Source organism: Nothoprocta perdicaria, unplaced genomic scaffold (assembly GCF_003342845.1).
Source record: "Nothoprocta perdicaria isolate Ctin4 unplaced genomic scaffold, notPer1 scaffold_250, whole genome shotgun sequence".
Lineage (NCBI taxonomy): Eukaryota > Metazoa > Chordata > Aves > Tinamiformes > Tinamidae > Nothoprocta > Nothoprocta perdicaria.
Genome location: NW_020455478.1, coordinates 828,156 through 847,421, shown reverse-complemented (window position 1 = coordinate 847,421; position 19,266 = coordinate 828,156). Strand labels below are relative to the sequence as shown.

Below are 19,266 nucleotides of genomic sequence, written 5' to 3'. Positions count from 1 at the left end.
TGAATTATTAATTTTTTCACCCCTGTGGCTTGCTTATTTCTGGTGGTAGATATTATTGTGTAGATATCCCAGAGTTAAAATAAATCCATGGAAATGTAATTGAAGAAATTAATCCAAGGCCTTATAATTTATTTCTATAAATGAAAGCAATCCAGTATTTGATATGTAGGCATAAAATAACTACATTTCTTTGAAATCTATCTAAATAACCCTTTCTRTGGAAAAAATAACTTAAATCTTATCAGTGCATATGTTGAATGATTTGAGTTATGGCTCACAAGATTATGGTTCGAAGTTTCAAGTCCACATAATATATACCTTTTTWTTTCCTTCTGTTTCTGGAAGTTGCTTTATGATACTTAAGAAGGTCTAGATTATTGAGCTTGACTCAAAACCCTTCTTAAAATGYCAGCATTTCAGGAGGAAAGGACAAAATGCTGAAGCTCAGGAGTTTTTTTTTCTTAGGGAGTGGGGAATCTGATTTTACGACACGGAGAGTAGCTCAAAATCAGAGGGCAAAATTAAGCAGGTTTCATTTTCCTGCTGTGGTGTCCAGCATTAGAAGTAACTGTAGTTCCATACAATTCCCTAAAAACACATAAGCARCCTTGAGGACTGGGGCTATTTCTAATATGCTCTCTTGTTATCCGGAAAAGCCCTTGATCACGTGCATCGCATGTGTTAATCACCACTTGCTCCCAGCAGCTGATAATGAAGCCAGTCCTCTGTGCTGAGAGAACACGCTGTATACTGTTGTGCCAATAAGTAGTGAAATTAACATTTATTGCTGAGGAATAACCTGGTGGAGATTGCTGCCTGGTTGGAATGTTTCATTGTGACCGTTTCATCTCTGCACTTGACCTTTTGTCAAGTGTGGTATGGTAGTATACGAGACCATCCAGCTTTTATAAAACAGAGAGCTGGCATACATGATGAGTAGATGGCTGGAAGATTATAAATCCAAGGTCATCCAGAGCATAAGAGTCCATTTGAGAAACAGAGAATAGTTGGCAAGCTTCAATCTCATGGGTTTGGTGACGGGGAAGGTAAGAGCTACAGCACATCTGTGATCCGGAGGGGAGCCTCCTGCAGAAGCAGCACAACCAGGGAGCCAGGACAGCTTCCTTTTTATGATGCAGTTGCACGATGTATAGGCAATAAGTGGTGATGGACAGTCAGGTTCAAAATATTTATTACTCTGTAGCTTAAAGAGTGATTTTTCTCCACTTGCACAAAATGGTGTCCTCATAATTGAGGTTTCAAACAGTATAAGAAAAATAATCTTGTTACCATTCCCTTGCAGATCTTGGCACGTTGTCCATACTGTAGGCATGTCTGGATTTACAATGTCATGTTCAGTGTATGATCTGACACGTGCGGAGGAACAACATTATAGCTTTTTTTCTCCTTCAGAGTTGGTCAATTCCTGCAGTTAGGCTGCTGTCTTTACTCTTGATTTACTTGGTTTTCCATATTTATCCACAAGTTTGTAGTAAGACTGCATAAAAAATCACATTTCACAYGGGTACATTTACATTTTTCAGATATCTGTGTCTGTATTTTATATAGCTCATATATTTAAAGACTTTAAAGGTCTTTTGAAATACACGATATGAATGTCTGATACTTAAAGCTTTAATTTTTCTATAGATTTTTCTGCTGTTGATTGTTCTGTCTCATGATATAGTGAAATAGTAATTTAAAGAGACAAGCAATGAATAGACTTCCAGATTTGTTTTATCTAGTGATGCTGAAACATTCACTGGATTTATTAGATTTCCTGGCTTGGTGAATCTGGAAATTTTCTACAAGGTATCATGTTCTGCCCTTTGAGTACCTTGTAATTCTCTGCATTTCCTGTCTATGGGAATAGTTTTTCTTTACTGACATTGTATATTTTCTTTCAACTGCATTTGGATGCTTTTTAAGACKTGTCCAGAAAATAAATGGAACTCATTCTCAGGTTGTATTAATATATTATTCCAGGAATTTACAAGGACTTTGCGACTGATGCATTTTATCTTTATATCTCTGCTATGAGTCATGGAAGAATAGTCTCCAGTTGAGAGATGGAATACAGAGATGTAGGTTAAATTATGGGGTTTGCCTGCAGTCACACAGGATGCCTGTGGCCGAGTTGCACATTAAACTGAGATTGCCRAAATTCCAGGCCACGTCCTGTATTTTACACTTTCATGTATCGATCAGACTAGAGCTTCACATCCACATACCTTGTTCTTAGCTTTGGAAAAGAAAAACTACCAGCATTTTGTCACTGGAATTGCCAATGGCCRTAAATAAATACCTGCTGCTTTTGCCAGTGTGCTTGCTTCTGGGCTACAGGATTATAGAATTTTTTATGGGAATTTACAGAAACTGGTCATGGCAGAGAAAAAGTCCTTTATGGATTTTGCTGTTTCGGAAGAGCTGATTGGTAAGAGATAGGAGCACAAACTGTGGCACTCTTGCTTGATACAGATTTTTAGACCAGGGCTATGAAATGTAAATATTTCTGGTTTTGGACAGTTCCCTTTCCTTTTCATTTTTTAGTAAATATAAATACAGCATTGCCTTTTTCCAACTGTTTTGAAAGGCAGGAATCTTGCTCTGTATCTCACTTTTATTTTCTCTACCTGCCTTTGATACCCAGGAGAGCACGTAACTTCGAGGTTTAAAAATGAAGTCGAGCGGATGGGTTTTGATATGAACAATGCCTGGAGGATTTCCAACATCAATGAGAAATACAAGTAAGTTACAGAGACTGCTGATTCATAGCCCAATGTCATCTCACAACACCAGTTCTCTTACAGGAGATGACTGGAAATTTTTAAGTTCTGGAGTCCCTAACTCTGAGACAGTCAGAGTTAGGATTTTTTTTTGCTATTTTATAGAATAAATGTGCTTTTAAGGTAGTGTTTAGTATTATATTAACTGTTAACATTTTTGTAGGCTTAGGAATAGCAAAATTTAATGTGCTTGCTGCTCAGCTTCCTAGAGAGTAAGTATACTAATGCAAGAAGACAAAAGCCTTAAGTGAGCCCAGAATAGGGTCATATTGAACTTTAAATAACTTTTTATTGAACGTGACTTCTCTAACTTAGGAGAAGGAGCTGATCTTGTAGACGCAGAGAATGTGACAGGGAGAACTCTTGTTCTGAGAGCTTGAGCAAATGCCCTCTCCTTTATCTGCTGAAGCACACGAGGCAGCCCTCCCTCCCCAGCCGGGAGGGCACAGCGTGGGGCTCACCCCTAATCCCATCCGCTGCAGAAACAGCAGCCAAACTTCGTAAGGAAACTTGCTCCCTTCTGTTGCCTTTGCATGACAATGACTTGCAGCCCGTGGCTGGTGTCGTGGCAAGGAGAATGTCTAGAGCTCAACCAATGGAGCAAAGAAAACATAGCCATTCCTTCCAGATTTGGTACATGTGGATGACACAAATCCCCTTTTTTCTTTTTTGTGTCCAGCACTTGAGAAAAGAGTGGTTTTCTGTTTGTTTTTGTTTTTTTCTCAAGACAACTGTATTTTCTGAATAGCATGGACATATGGTCGTATGATTAAGTCTGTCCTTTTTATGCGGTAAATACATCTTTTTTTTTTTTTTTTTTAATGCTTAATGTAACCTCACTGCAGGAAAACAAACTTAGAGGTGTAGGAGGTGTTATTTTTATGTTTTCAAGACTTTCTCTTATTAGTGAGCGAATTTACATTTGAATAAGCTGTAGAACACGTTGCAGTCTACAGGCTAGGAGTAGGAAGTGTCAGCAGACAATATTGGGTTTTGTTGTTTCCCATTTCTTGTGTTTTGTTAAAAGATCTGATTTTTTTCTTAGTTTTGAAGGACTGCCAAAATGGAGAACATTTTATTATTTCAGTATACAGTTCTGTTAGAATTATAATCTTTACCTTTATGTCCTAATCTTAATGTTTCCCTTGAACGATGGATGAAGTAGGGAGAATTTGGTGTTGCCTCAGGATTATAACACTCAGTCCATACGTGAGRTTGGGCTTATCTGTCCAGGAAGATAATTCTTTTCCTTTTATTGCCTGTTGGGACTGAGGATGAAGTTTCTGACTTAGCAATGTGTTGCTGTCCCTGCTGAGTGCTTGCGCTATCCCAGCTATTCCTGCAGGTCCTCTGCATTCTTGGGCAGTCTTTACTTCCTTAGTTAAATTACAGAGCAGGAGATGCATCTAGTAGGGGCAAGTGCGAGTTAGCCAGTCATGCAAAAGGCAGCACATTCACATTCCTACAGGTGGGTTGTTACCCTGGGGACATTTCCTCTCTTGAATGCACTAGCCCAGAATGGCTCAATTTCTGGCCTTTGTGATCCAGGAAATTAAGTCAATTAAGAAATTAGTTCTATAGCATTAAGAGATGAGGAATTTCTTGTCCATGGTGCCGTTTCTTTCAGCTGCTGGATTTCAAAATCAACAATGTCCCTGTTTCTGGAGGAAACACCAAATTGAATCTTGAAATTCTGAAGAGTGTTTAGGCACCTCAGTATTAATAGTGCTTTTTTATGYCTCCTGAGAGGGCTTTATTTAAACATCCAGTGAATCAGGAATTAATAAAGCAACGCAGTTTGCTGAGATGAACATTAATCAGGTTGCTTATATCCTTTTTGTCGTTGTCTGGGAAGCTTATAGCTGCTCTCTGTTTCTTRTATTCAACCCTTTTCTCACAGGCTCTGTGGTAGTTACCCACAAGAAATCATAGTTCCTGCCTGGATCACGGATAAAGAGCTGGAGAGTGTGGCCAGCTTTCGCTCCTGGAAACGTATCCCTGCTGTTGTGTACAGGTGAGGAACAGCTTTCACAGACTGCGCATGGGGTGTTCTTACGAATAAAGCTGAAATAAGCTGGAAATGGGAATCTTGGCTTGTAATTAAGCTTGCTTAGGTGTTGTCCTCTGAGTCACAGGTGTTTCCTCCCTGAGCCTGAAGAAAATTAATGAAAGCGATGAAGATGCTTCAAATGAATATTTCTACAATGTACTAAAAGTATTGAGAGGTCCACCTTGAATCTTAYTATTTTCATGCATTTATACTGTGATGCAGAGGGATGTTGCATGAAGGCCAAGGACCTGCTAGGATGGAGTTGAAGATCTAGGCTGGAAAGAGACAGCAAACCCGGCTCACTCCTTCCTGTGCTGCCTGTCRGAGTGGTACCAAAGCTCTGGTCTCGTGGGTTGCCTCTTGCTCATGCACTGTGGGATTCTGCCTGATGTCCTTCAGACCTCACAGCAGCAGCAGTGTCGTTCATGGATGACGAGGAGAACAAGACGACCCTGCCACAAGCCACCCTGGCAGTTCACTTGTTGAATGGGGATGAAAGGAGAGGTCATTAGAAACCAGTTCAGACCTGTGTTTAACTGACAGTCAACCCTAACGTGTTAGGCCTGATAGTCAGGGGGCTTGCCTGCTTAGTTTGCAGTCTGCATGTGGAGATGTTCTGCTTCATGTGGGGAAGAGCATTTAACTGTTAAACAAAGAGTGATCTGTTGCTTTCTGGTTCCGTTTGGCATTTTCCTGATCTCTAAAAGTTCTTGTCAGGGAAGTAGTTGGAAGATACAGCGATCCTGTCCTGGATTTCTGTAATTAGCATGAAAACTGCCTGGTGCTGATCTGACAGGTCAGGAAATCAAGTAAAAATTCTCTGAATTTTTCTGTCACGYTGGCAGTCCAGTGGGGATAAGCATACCAGTGTGAATGAAAGGATTCCTCTGGTATGCAGTCTATTTTGTTGGTATTGTTTTATACCCTTTCAAAACTCCAAGAATGTGAAATAGTTGCCTATACTGGCCCTTGTCAAGACATGTAAGTGAGATAGACCTATTACATGTTCCCTGCAAGTGTGAGTAATGATCTGTAGGTCTTCATTCCAAGCAGATGTTGTGAGAGCACTCAGCTTTGCATCTTCTGCAACACATCCTTTGGGCGTTCCTCTCCACTAAGCACATTAAAAAAAAAAAAAGTTAAAAAAAGTAAAAGGAAGAAATAAAAATAGCTGAAGGAATGATAGGGAAGATCCATTACTAGATACTCCTGTAATTTTTTTTCTGGTTCTAACTGGGACATTTGGAAAAAGAATCAGATAATGGGGAAGGTCAGAGAAACTAATATGCAGATTGCACAGCAGATACACTAGCCTGATCTTAAGGAGATTTAGGGGAGACATCATACACAGACTCCAAAACCATGTGCATGTTAGCTACGTCTGCATATTTGAAACAGATAGCTTTAATCAGTCTCTTCTTTATGCTGAGAGTAACTATTCTTTATGATAAAATTCCTTTTCTGAGACGTTATTTTTTGACAGCTGCTTTAGCGAGAAATACTTTTAACTTTCTTTTTTTTTCCCCCMMAAAAAATTCTGGGATGTGTCATTTAATGCCTTGGCCACTCTTCTGGTGTTACTTATCCTTCCCCAAAATGTATAAAATCTCTTTAAAAAATGAAATGACTGAAAGTTTAGCGAGATAATAAATACTGATAATTCCATGAAGTCTGGCCAGTCACCCATTCCTGCTAAGCAGACGGTTGCTGAAGAGCTGCTCTCTGAGCGGCAGCCTGAGCTTTACAGGGCAGTAAAGCTGACACAATTTCCCTACAGCCTAGGTATGAGGAGCAAGTATATAAAAGTTGGGAAGATGCCACGAAGCAGCATTTTTATAAATATTCAGACATACTTTATGTATGGTTGGGTATGTCTTTCAGTGCCCTTCGATGGGAGAAAAGTTTCTCATTGCTGATACTTTTTTCACCCTGACATTTAGTAACACACCTTCAAGTTCCAGATTCCGCACTCTTAACAGAATCCAAATCAGCAAGTGGTTGACGATCCATGGAGTTGGAAATACGTATATAGTTTTGTTTATATAAATATATATATATAAACATTAACTTTTTTTTTCCTTACATTTGGAGGAGTAAACTCCCCAGACATTTTTTTTAATCTGTTGCGGGAATTTTGTTATTTGCTGACCACAAAGTCTGCTTGCTTTACTTTTCCTCGGGGAAAAAAAAAATGGAATAATGATTTTTCACATCCTTTCAATAACTAATCTCAGAAACTTCTTTGAAACTGGGACGGAGAGAGACGAGAGAGAAGGACACATGGCCACAAACAACTCATTGTCTGTTTTGGTAAAGCATTCAAAAGCTGTGACAGTGTTGCACAGGCTGCAAAGATGAACAGGCTGAATTCGGAGCCAAGGTCCAGAAATACTCTGCTGAGACCAAATTGCCGAGAATTGCCCCTTTTCTGTGAAAGGACCCAAAGGCACCCGACTTCTGCTGCTTTTCCCAGGCTTTACCATTTTTGAAAAGGGAGGTATTAGGCACATATTTAGGCAGAGAAAAGTGGTCTTGGATGTAACTTTTGATGCTTTATATGTTTTGCTCCCAGTAAATCAATAATAGGAGAAGCCTTTGGGGGCTTGAAGAAAGGTTCCTTAGAGGGTTTTGCAGATGCTATACAAACGTGGTGCTGAAGTCAGAAGAACCTGCTTGCAAGTGAACGGCGTGGCTGCTGCCTTTTTGCCTTTCCCAACGTTGAAGGTTGTTACGCAGGCAGGCAGGGTTTGTGCCACAGCAGGAAGCAAAGGTAGACAACATGTGCAGCGTGCTGCGCTTGCTGAATTACAGGGAGCTGCAGTAATGACTCCTGGTGTCGGTAGCGGGCAAGTGATGCTGTGCAGCTCCAAAGTCGCTTCAGTGCTCCCTGTTGTTGTTTTAAGGGACTCAGGAGGAGTCAGGAGGACGTTGGCAGCAGGTCAAGGGAGGTGATCCTGCCCCCCTACTCAGCCTCAGCGAGGCCGCACCTCGAGTACTGTGTGCAGTTCTGGACTCCCCAGTATAAGAGGGATGTGGAGCTCCCAGAGAGGGTCCAGCGGAGAGCAGCTAAGATGATTAAGGGGCTGGAACATCTSTCGTATGAGGAGAGACTGAGTGAGCTGGGCCTGTTTTCTCTGGAGAAGAGAAGGCTGAGAGGGGATCTGATTAACATGTACAAGTTCATGAAGGGAGAATGCAGGGAAGAAGGGGCCAAGCTCTTCGCATTGGTGGCCAGCGATAGGACAAGGGGAAATGGGCATAAGCTGAAACACAGGCAGTTCCATCTCCAGGAGAGTAAGAACTTCTTCACTGTGAGGATGCCAGAGCCCTGGAACAGGCTGCCCAGGGAGGTTATGGAGTCTCCTTCTCTGGAGGAGACTCCAAAACCCACCAAACCCACCTGGATGCCGCCCTGTGCCACATGCTCTAGGTGTGCCTGCTGGAGCAGGAAGGTTGGACTAGATGATCTCTAGAGACCCCTTCCAACCTTGAACATTCTGTGATTCTGTGACTCAGTGGATTTATAGTTGTCATCAGGAGGTGGCTTGAGCACAGGGAAGATGAAGCATATGCAGAGGTGTAGYGTATAACACACAGGGCTTTATAATGGGCTCCCTAGTTGCTTAGTGAGGGATTTACTGTCCAGTTTCTGTAAGGAGGCTCTATTTGGGAGGGTTAGGAAATTTGCAGAGGAGGGACCTTTCAGTAACTGAAATGTGAACAACGCTGTCTTACCCTCAGGTCTGTCTCTAAAGGCTGAAGTATCCTACTTAAATACTTTGCTCTTTTGTTCCTGCGGACAGTTCGACTGGAATGAGTAGGATTCAGGAGGCCTCCGACATTGCCATAAATCCTGCTGATACATCTCAGCATGGCAGATTTGTTCAGGCTTAGGAATGTTAGGACTTCACAGCTATCARGGAACTTCACGTTTGGCATAATGTTTGTTATTCGTGATATAAATGAGGYGCAAGAACCTGGAGATGAAAATACAACTTTTTAGGGCTCTATGGAAATGATTTTGCAGGTGGGTAGTAGTGGAATAGGGGAGGCTATACAGGAAGGTAAATGTGTTTATCTCAAATGCTCAGAGYAATTTCATCTGTCCACAGTGATGATGCATTTTCTTTTGCGGTTTGTGGAAGTGCACTTGGGGACTAGGTGCCATAGTAGCAATTGGCGCACACGTTTTGCTGAATTAATTTTACATCATGAGAGTTGTCTCTGGAAGGTTGTTCCTTTCGATCGAAATCCATTTTCCTTTTTATGGAGCTGGCTGGCGTGTGTGTCACTCCGATTGCTTTTCCTGCRGGTCTGTTAGTGCACAGCGCTAGCCGCTGCCTTTCAGGAAAGGAATTTGCTTTGTAGCAATTAGAAAAACAAAACAATAAAAAGCACTTAAAATACAGGTATCACCACAGATGATATTTTAAGTCTTCACAGCAAGGAGCCTGTACTGCATTGTTGGTGTCATTTTTTGAATGACCAGCATGAGGCAGCTCCCTTAGGAACACACCTCCCTGCACTGTGGAGGTGGTACTCCCAAGCACCTGGCAGGTGGACAGCTGGACAGCTCTGGTGACACATGCAGAATGGTTTGTGACACCTTTCTAGCTGTGTACTAGGGTGGTGAGAGGAAAAGGTTAAGATTTATGAGTTGGGGTGGCTCTTCTTCCTCATGAGAGCTGACAKAGCCCACTATTTTAAACCAGTTTTGCATAAAAATCCAGGATAACTCTCACTGTTCTGGGCAATTGCCATGTGAGAGGGAATTCAACAGCTCTTGGCTGACATGGAACTGTAGTGGTCGGTGGGTTTGCTTGCAGGAACACCCCTGATGTGTCTCTATTTGCTGCATCACAACAAACTGCAGGGGACCGCCTAGCAGAAGTCCGGGTTTTTCCATTCCTCAACGCCACCGATTGTCATGTGGCCCGGGAGGAATCTTCAGACMGTGGCTGAGGTCCTGTGAGCGTGAGGTGCTGTTAGTGAAAGTCAAGAAGAATGTGTGAACCCTGTCAATGGCAGACACAGACACCTTAGTGGATGTGGAAGCACATCTTCCCTTGGCAGCACTGCACTATGCCTGCAGGGAGGCAAGTGGAAATTATAGTAGCACTATAATTTCAGTAATCTTTTTAATATAAATTACAAGGGTGAGTTTCTTAATCTGCTGTGAGAGAGTGTACTTACAGTGCTCCAGGAATCTCCATTGTGTCTAAAATCTGTTCTTTAGGAGAACAAAAAAGGTTAMATTTTAAAACAATGCTAACTCTTCAGAAATTGATTTTTTTTTAGATCTTAGTGTCGTTCTCCCAAATAAGGTAGTTACGTTCAAGTTAGATCGTTCGTGAKTTATCTCAATGACCCGTCTTTTATTGATAAGCTTATTTCTCTATTTTCTAACCCTCTGAAGTTTATTGATATTTAGAGTGTTTACAATGTAAGTCACATTTTAGAATAAGCATTATTTTTTTTTTCTGTACCAAATTTTTGCTGGGATATGACCAGTATTTGAGAGGCAGCAGAGGAAACACTACYTGTTTCATGTCAGTAAGAGCAATGGAGAAGGCCTGCACATGAAGGAACCCCAAAAGGGAAAGAAAATGAAAAAGAGAAGATRGAACGAAGAAATTCAGGAGAGGGGRACCTTCCTGGGCTGCTTTATACTCTCCTGCTTAGGTTTTCAGATCRTTTCCGAGCAAATTCTTTGTACCGAGCAGGCTGTAAGGCTGCTGTAAGGCTGCAGGGCAGGCTGTAAGACAGCTCATTTTCAACAGACAATAAMACCAAAGCTCAGAATGAGTAAAACTGCCAGTATTTAACATGGTGAGAAATGGGCTGGTTTCCTTTTAGCTGGTGAAGTAACACCTAGCACACACTGGTTTCTAGTTAGGAGAACCCTGAGTCTGAAAAGTGGTCCAGGATGGCCTTTGATTCCCAGGTGATGTCTGGGAGGGGATGCATCGTTGTGCACAGGTGACGTTTCAGTTAACCTGAGACATCACCGAACTGAAAGCATGCCAAATCCTGCAAGAATTTCCTACCACAGCCTGAACGTCCTTCACAGATTTCATTACCGATATCTTTTGATTCAATAAGCTTAAATCTAGAGTTATTCACTAGCTTCTGGCTTTTAAATTAGTATGAGTTAAGCTGAGCTTTCATACCTAGTTTGTTAAATTACAGCAGGAGGCCTAGATAGCCAGGGGGTGGTCGAATACCCCTTGAAAGACTGGTCCGTGTTTTAAAATGTTCCCAGTGTTTGCTGGCCAATGGGCAACAATATTAATGGAGAAAATGCTTCAATCTCTCCTCCTAACCTCGACTTTGACTACTGATTTTCAGTTTCCTGTAGCCACAATCAAAGGGAAACTTGGTGACTAAGTTGCTTCTGAATCACAGGTTGGGGATAGCTGCTGAAATACGCAGAGGTCTCTGAGAGGAATTAAAATAATAACAGTTTATTTCTAAATAAATAGAATGCCCTCTGGGTTTTTCATCCCCGTTCTGCCACAGGATCATCACTGTTCATTTTATTCTTTTCTTTTTTTCCAGGCACCAGAGTAATGGAGCGGTTATTTCCCGCTGCGGACAGCCTGAGGTCAGTTGGTGGGGCTGGAGGAATGCAGACGACGAACACCTCGTCCAGTCTGTAGCCAAAGCCTGTGCATCAGATTCAAGGTCCAACAGTAATAAGATAATGAATGGAAATTGTTCCAGAGATTTCTCCAATGGAGGGGATCTTTCTGATGTGGAATTTGGTAAGTTTGTCGCCATTCCATTTCTGAGCAAGCTAGAGCTTTCTGTAAGAACTTAGTCTCCTGAATGTGCTGCAACAGATGAAATCCCTTGTATTTATTCAGGCATTCTCTGCTTTTCCTGTGCATATCCTAGTRCATATACATTGTTGAGCTTGTGTGAATTACTGTAGTGAGTGATGTTAAAATATCCCTTTTATTTTTCTCTGGCTGCCTGTTTTCCACAGATTCCTCAATCTCTAACGCTTCAGGAGCAGAGAGTTTGGCAATTCAGCCTCAGAAGCTTTTGATCTTGGATGCACGATCCTATGCAGCAGCTGTGGCTAACAGAGCCAAAGGTGGAGGCTGTGAATGCCCAGGTAAGCAGTGAAGCTCTCAGTTTTATATGAACTTGATCAAAAGGATTTGTTCAACAGTAATTACAGTGATATACTTCACTGCTGCATATTTAAAAGACCACATGAAGGCAAATACCATTCATCTGCATTAAAGTTTTGAGTTGTTATCACATAATCCCTTCAAAAGAACATAGTTATTAATTCTCTTTTTTTCAGAACATAAAATCATCTGCTAACAGTATGCAAAATACGTTGAACTTTGTGGAATATGTTCATGAGTTTTTCCTCAGTAAGTCGAGTATATAAACTACAAGAGACAAAGTTGTCCCATCTGTCATCTAAATTGTCTGGTCTGTCATCTAAAAAACTTAAACAAAAATCTAATAACTGTAGAGGCTAATAATATTCCAGGGTGGTTGTGCAGAGCACAACCTTTCAGCAATTTTTATGAAAATGCAGCATTTTTCAGCATGTGTACCATAACCCAGGCAATGGAAAGCCTGATTTGCCATGCATTTGTGAGACCTTCATCATCATCATTTTCTGTATTCTTTGACATCCATAAATTCTTTATATTCTAAACAAGATATTATGTTCTGGTCACTATTGGATGTGAATATTAAAATTTCYTGGCTGGAGAGTGTGGAGAAAAATACCAGAAAGCAAAATTAGGACAACAAAAAGGTATTTCAAGCATGTTTCCCCCCTTTTGGTCTTTGCTGTAATAGCTACACATTGATATATAGCCACCATAAAGAGAGAGATGAATTTTTTATTCAGTATCTCAAAACTATAAAATAACTTATCGTCACAATAAAATTTCAGAACGGAAAAGCAGATTACCCAAGAGGTTTAATTTTCCTGCTATATGTTGATTCTTGAATTCTTTGCAAAGAAATTTGCAAAGAGCTTAGGTGTCACCTTCAATAAATTTGATTTGCATTAAGTGCTTCCTTTTTGCTGATACGCTTTCTACAGGTATTGCCAAGTTTTCAAAAGACAAAAAAAATGCTTGAATTCTGCATTAGTGTCAGTCACTTCTGACTGCAGTTACACAGTCCCTCACCAAAAGGATGCTCTGGTTTGGGACAGAATTTGTTGGGTTGGATGACAATTAAGAAATCAAAACATATAAATTATGCTTAAGTGAGTACCAGCTTTTCTTTTGCAAGCAATCCATATGCCATATTCCACATCCTGACTTTTCTGTCCTAGAAAAGGCCATTTTAGCTATCATGTCATCATTTTTTTTTGCAGACAGAAGCATCATCACRGAGGCAAAACCTAGGAAGGGCCATCTAATTACTTTATTAACTAATTCTGCATCTCGATGGATGCTCCTTTTGACCAGTGGACGCTTTCTGCCCTGAAACTGCCTCCTAAGTAGAGCTGACTTTCTCAAATATTTAGTGTAGCAAACTCTGAAGGAAAATGTAGTATTTTGGACCACATTCTCTATGTATTTCTTACCCTTGTGATGCTCCTCCCTTCCCTCAGAGTATTGAAAATAAACGTACAAACCTACAAACACTTTGTTAGTTCTTTCCTGTTTCACTGTGCAGTGTTGTAGTGTCTGGAAGCCCTGCTGGTGTCTAAGTGCTGGCTTCTCCTCTACAGAATATTGGTAAACATCTTACTCTGTCTGCCCACAGCAACAGTAGTTTGTTGTTATGAAAAAGCTTCTTTCAGAAACTAAATGAGCGTAGGTTTTAGTTTCTTCCTTTTTTTCTTGACATTTCCCTACAGAGTATTATCCAAACTGTGAAGTAGTGTTCATGGGGATGGCAAACATTCACTCTATCCGGAAGAGCTTTCAGTCCCTGCGTTTGCTCTGCACACAAATGCCAGATCCAGGAAAGTAAGTGGATATTCAGTGGGTTTGCCTTTCTTGACATCTTTCTGCATTTCTCGATGCTGTTCATAAACTGCACTCCAATGGTTTGTTCCCTTAGAACCTTTCCTGTGTAATTATGCTGGCTGTATTTCTCATTTCCACAGAGTCTGAGCAAAAGAAAGTTGTTGGCTCATTATCCCAGAAGTGAATTCAGAAAATGAACAAATAATGAGATTATAATTCAGCCCTGAATTTTGATATGTTTTGAGAATGTTATTGCTTGCAGGTGGGGATGTAAGTGGCAGCACTTAGTCATACCTGCTTTTCGGATCTTCAGTTTTAACAGTATAGCTCTCCTTCAAAAAATTCTAGTGTTGGGCCATGAATTTTACATATTTATAGTGTCCTATCAGGAGACAGCCTTCCAATGCCATGGGAAAATTAGCTTCTCTATTTAAGGAGCTTCTAAGGTTGGCTCTTCCTAAGGACAGACCTGTTTCCTCTACCACTTTGTTTTGAATTTGTTGCTAAGGATCTTTCCTGCTTGTTTAAGGAGCTCCAGAATGGCCAGCATTGCTAAACTGACTGTGAGATTCTTCCTGTGGTTAAGATCCTTAAGATACCTACTGCATAGTTTGGAAAGCCAAGGTGGGAAATACCTCTAGCAGAGGCTTTTCCCTGTCGGAGAGTCCCAGGATCAGATAGTGTCACTGCTGGATGATTTGAATCTTCAGCTTAGAAGAAGTGAGACAGCAGAAGCTGCTGCTGAAAGTAATGGTGACCTGCTTAGATTTCATCTGCTTACAAGTCTTAGCAGCAAGCATACCCACACTGGCCATTCCTTGGGTAGCCTRCATGGCTTTGTTCCTGGTGAATTTGGGAAAACATGAACAAGACATAAAGGAAAAATATATTAAGGGATGACATTCACAGRTTAGGAATGTAATAAAGATTATTCTGTGACTGGATAAATTCAAAGATCAAAGTTGGAAGGCATTTCAGAAGAGAAAAAAATTCACCTCCTTTGTTTTCTCTAGTTGGTTGTCAGCTCTGGAAAGCACCAAGTGGCTGCAGCACTTATCTGTGCTTCTGAAATCCGCGCTGCTCGTAGTTCACGCCGTGGACAGAGACCAGCGGCCGGTCTTGGTGCACTGCTCAGATGGCTGGGACCGGACCCCGCAGATAGTGGCGCTGGCCAAGTTGCTGCTCGATCCCTATTACAGGACCACAGAGGTTTGTAGACCATCCATTGGCGCACGAAGTGGTGCAGTGATGTTAGGTTCTTTTGCCAGGAACTTTGGGAATAAATGATTTCAGCTTTTTCCACTAGGAAAAGCACTGGAGCTAGCAGAAGTTCACCAAATATAGTCTGCAGGTACAATTACAYGTGGGGTAAATATTCCCTGGTGTAAGAGGAGATTGTATTTTCCCCCTTTGCTGTAACTGCCTGCTTATTGTGCTTCTCCTTGTTTGGCTTGGGATGATGCAATGCAGAGTGTTTCTAGCACCATTTCAGTGTCTCAGCCCCTTGTTGATACAAAGCGTTTCTCTTTTCTACTTTCCTCAGCTGCATAATTTTGCTAGCTACGCTTTTGTGTGTCTGTCGTTTAGTTCCATTTCTCTTGTTTTATTTTCAGTCTGATTTTTCTTCCATGCCTTTTCAGTGTAGTGGGAGGTGTGATGGCTAGATTCCACCTACCAGCAGGTGCATTTGTTCTCCAGAACAGAACGTGTCTGAACACTGTGCTGTGTAAATGGCYCCTCAGAGCTGTTGTATTTTTCTTTACAAGGATCACAAACATTCAGAAAAATGAGTTTTCAGCTTTGTACCTTCTTTTTTTTTTCACCTATAAGCTATTCTTTTTTGCTCTAAATTACAGCCATTGACTTAATAAGCATCCACTATGAATTTTCTTCTCCCTATGAAGCAAAGCCTTCTCACTGTTTTAGGCTGTGTAAGACTAAGTCTCCCTTCAGTTTCTAACCTAGACCTTATTTTGAAATGTTGCCTTTTAGATTGCAGGACAAACCACATAATTCAACCTTTATGAAACTTGTGGATGTGCTATCTTTGGTGTATGCCCAGGCAAGCACCCTGTCTGAATACGGATGTCCTGTCGTGGGTGGATTGCTTTGTTTTTCGACCGAAACACTTGCCCTAATCTCAGTGCCTAATCTTCTGTCCTAATCTCAGTTACTGTAATCCAGAGAGTTTTGAGCACGGTCAAGTTCCTACTCATTCCTCTTTTGCCAAGATAGGTCTCATATGAGGATCTTTTTTGTCTGGCAGTGAGGAATAAATAATGTGYCTTATTCCCTTTCCTGTAATCCTGGGAATTCTGGTCTGTCCTAATTTCGCTCTGCACCATTTCAGAACACAGAGCTATTGGGTAAAGAAGTACAGATAAGTAATGTGGCTAACGCTAAAGTGAAATCAGATTGAGTGAGGGCGTCATAATAAGGTGATTCCCATGAGTCTTGGGCTGTTTTAGAAAACTGTAGTTTTCTAAACTTGCAGTTGAAGCAAAAAAAACCCAGAAACTTTCATCTGTGCTTTCATTTCTGCAGGGTTTCCAGGTGCTAGTGGAGACGGAGTGGCTGGATTTTGGCCACAAGTTTGCAGATCGCTGTGGCCATGGTGAGAATTCGGATGACCTAAATGAGCGCTGCCCAGTGTTTTTACAGTGGCTGGACTGCGTCCATCAGCTCCAGAGGCAGTTTCCTTGCTCTTTCGAGTTTAACGAAGCATTCCTTGTGAGTTGTGGCTTGAGAGATTGCTGTTTTATAGAATACTTCTAAACCAGTACCCAGCACTAACATACTCAGGAGCCCTGAAGGGTTTCAGATTTTCCCATTTACCTAGGATAGGCTGAAACCTGATGAGGGAAATGGGAAAACTATTCAAATACAACAGGCAAGAGTAGTTGTATCCTTCAGGGAGCCAGAGGTTTACTCACTCTTGAAACAAAAGCAGCATCTGTAAAGACTCTCTTTAAACTTAAAAGAAAGAAGGAAATTTTATGAATCGAATACTTTTACATAGTAAGTGCTGAAATAACTCCTGTGTAATGTATCTAGAGAGCATGAAAAAATCATAGTTACTGCCAGTGTAAACTTCTCCTTGATTTGATCTTATGTTTTGAGTTGAGAAGACTCCTTTAAAACCGCTTTTCCATTCAGGTTTTACATTTCTTCCTCTTATATATTCCATCTATATTACATCCATTAAGATTTAAAGCATATTTAAACAATTATACTTGACTAGAGTTGCCACTTTCTGGCTCAGCCATGTGACCAAATACATATACAGTCCTAGYTTAGCTCAGTTAAATGACATGCAGAAACTGGCTAGCAGACTGCTTCAAAGCAATCTGCTAATCTTCAGGAATTATATGTGGACATACTTTTCCCCTAAGGGGGTGTTCTGGCCCCTAATTTGTTAAAATATTGAAGTACTAAACATCTCAATAATCTCATTGAAGTCATTTAGATTATTCATGTGTTTACAGTTCACATTAAGCTGTTTTGTTAGACTGGGACCAGAGCATGGAGTGGGTAATGACCAAGACTGGATGTGTGTGCTGTGTGCATTTATACCAACGTACAGAAATTAATGCTTTTCCCCAACATTTTTTTTCGCCTTTCTGTTGCCATATATATGCTTTACCACAAGAGGTATCATGATTCCCTTTGCCATAAGAGCTTGAAACAGCAAGAATTTTATACTTGATTGCAGAACAAATATTCTGCCTTTATTTTTTTTTTTATGATTTTAAATGTTTACATTTTGATTGAGCTCTTTCACAATTAAGTTTTTCTAGGAAGACAAAAATGCCCTGTGCCCCGGGCTCTAGATGTCCCCTGCTTGAGCAGCAGGTTGGACTAGATGGTCGCTAGAGGTCCTTTCCAACCTCAACTGCTCTGTGATTCCGTGACATGTTAAGTATGTTTGTGTATCACTCTTTAGGAAAGGGCTGTATGGCCTTATGAAGATTCATTGCTGCTTAAGTGTGGTTTGTTAATTCTTCCATAAGCTGCTATCTTCTGCCATATAACTGTGCTCGTGTTGGTCTGTGCAGGTCAAATTGGTGCAGCACACCTACTCCTGCCTCTTTGGTACATTCCTGTGCAACAACGCGAAAGAGAGAGGAGAAAAACACACGCAGGAACGGACCTGTTCTGTCTGGTCTTTGCTGCGGGCAGCAAATAAAGCCTTCAAGAACCTGCTCTACTCTTCTCAGTCTGAAACTGTATGTAACCTTTATTCCACGCCACATCGTGACAGTCCTTTCAGGGGCTCCCAGCTATAATGGTCTCAGAAGCACGTGCATTAAGAATATGCACAAGTTATAGCAGTGAGAAATGATACTGCTAGCCTGTTCTCATGAATACAATGCGGAGAGTGCATTTTTTTCCTGAAAATGCCTCCTCTCTTTTCATCAATATTTACTAGTGAACAGTCTGTTGAGTCTTATGTTTTACTCATTCAAGCTTTATCTATGCTGTGCATTCCCCAGCACAAAGCTTTGAGGCTGAAATATTCACATAACATTATTTGTTGTTGACTTTTGTAAAATATCAAATGCAACCTAGGAATACCTGTATCCTGGAAGCGTATTTTGTGTGCCCAAATATTTTGCTCGAGTTTTTGTAACAWWTTTTTTGTGTGTGTGTTTGTCAATTAGACCTTTCTAGAGAACTGGGCTATTTCAGAGGAATGTCATAAGATTGCCCACAAACCTTTGCCTACAGTTTGTATCAATGTCAGATCAAAACAGAAAATGTAAATGTTACTTAGCATATTTGTATTTCTCTTAATATTTCYATCTTTTTGTCTTGGTTTCACAGAAACAGCTCACTGAAGCTTCTAGGAAAGGGGTTCACAGGGTTTTTCTGTGTGTACTTGATAAAGGGCATGTAGGTATTTGGATGGAGATGGAATATGATGGACCCGGCACGATGCAGTGGCGAGCACRCTATGTGAACAGACAGTTGGGCATTGATTATCACTATGCTGAGGACAGCAAAGACTGTCATAAATTCTTCAAACACTTTTTAAAGTTACCAGACAATGTAGACTCAAGTGTAAGGACTATGCTATGCTTTTGCATATGATAAACGAGGAGTTTAATTGTCTCTTAGAATAAAATTAAAACCTGGCTTTGCAGGAGTTTATATTTACGTTTTTCCTAAAAATAACAGGATCATCGTTGTTTTCACGTCGGCCCTCTATCCTTGTCTGTCTCCTGTGGAGAGCACACGTGCAGCCTGCACTAAGTGCAGACTCCATTTGTCATTACACCGGGTAACCTTGGAGCCCTTCATGCCTTTTTATCACTGTCATCATACGTGATAGCTGGAAGCCTGAGCCACACAGCAGAATATAATATGTGGGAACCTTTAAAGCTATGGGTACATCTAGAAAGAGAATTTCTCTGGGAACACCAGCAAGTTTGCCAAGAAGGAGCCTGGAGAGTGCTCTTCAAATCAAGCAGTG

The 19,266-nt window shown here is 41.0% G+C and overlaps 1 protein-coding gene across 4 annotated transcripts in view; it reads left to right on the top strand.

The window, feature by feature from the left end:
- The window catches only part of MTMR3 (myotubularin related protein 3), a 47,036-nt gene that overhangs the window by 17,236 nt on the left and 10,534 nt on the right, over positions 1-19,266 (top strand). For all 4 annotated transcript variants that reach the window (XM_026040158.1, XM_026040157.1, XM_026040156.1 and 1 more), the window contains exons 7-14: positions 2,651-2,747; positions 4,687-4,800; positions 11,395-11,600; positions 11,825-11,956; positions 13,682-13,793; positions 14,807-15,002; positions 16,338-16,523; positions 17,849-18,019. In XM_026040158.1, the coding sequence (XP_025895943.1) occupies positions 2,651-2,747; positions 4,687-4,800; positions 11,395-11,600; positions 11,825-11,956; positions 13,682-13,793; positions 14,807-15,002; positions 16,338-16,523; positions 17,849-18,019 (1,214 nt within the window). The remainder of the gene's footprint in view (positions 1-2,650; positions 2,748-4,686; positions 4,801-11,394; positions 11,601-11,824; positions 11,957-13,681; positions 13,794-14,806; positions 15,003-16,337; positions 16,524-17,848; positions 18,020-19,266) is intronic.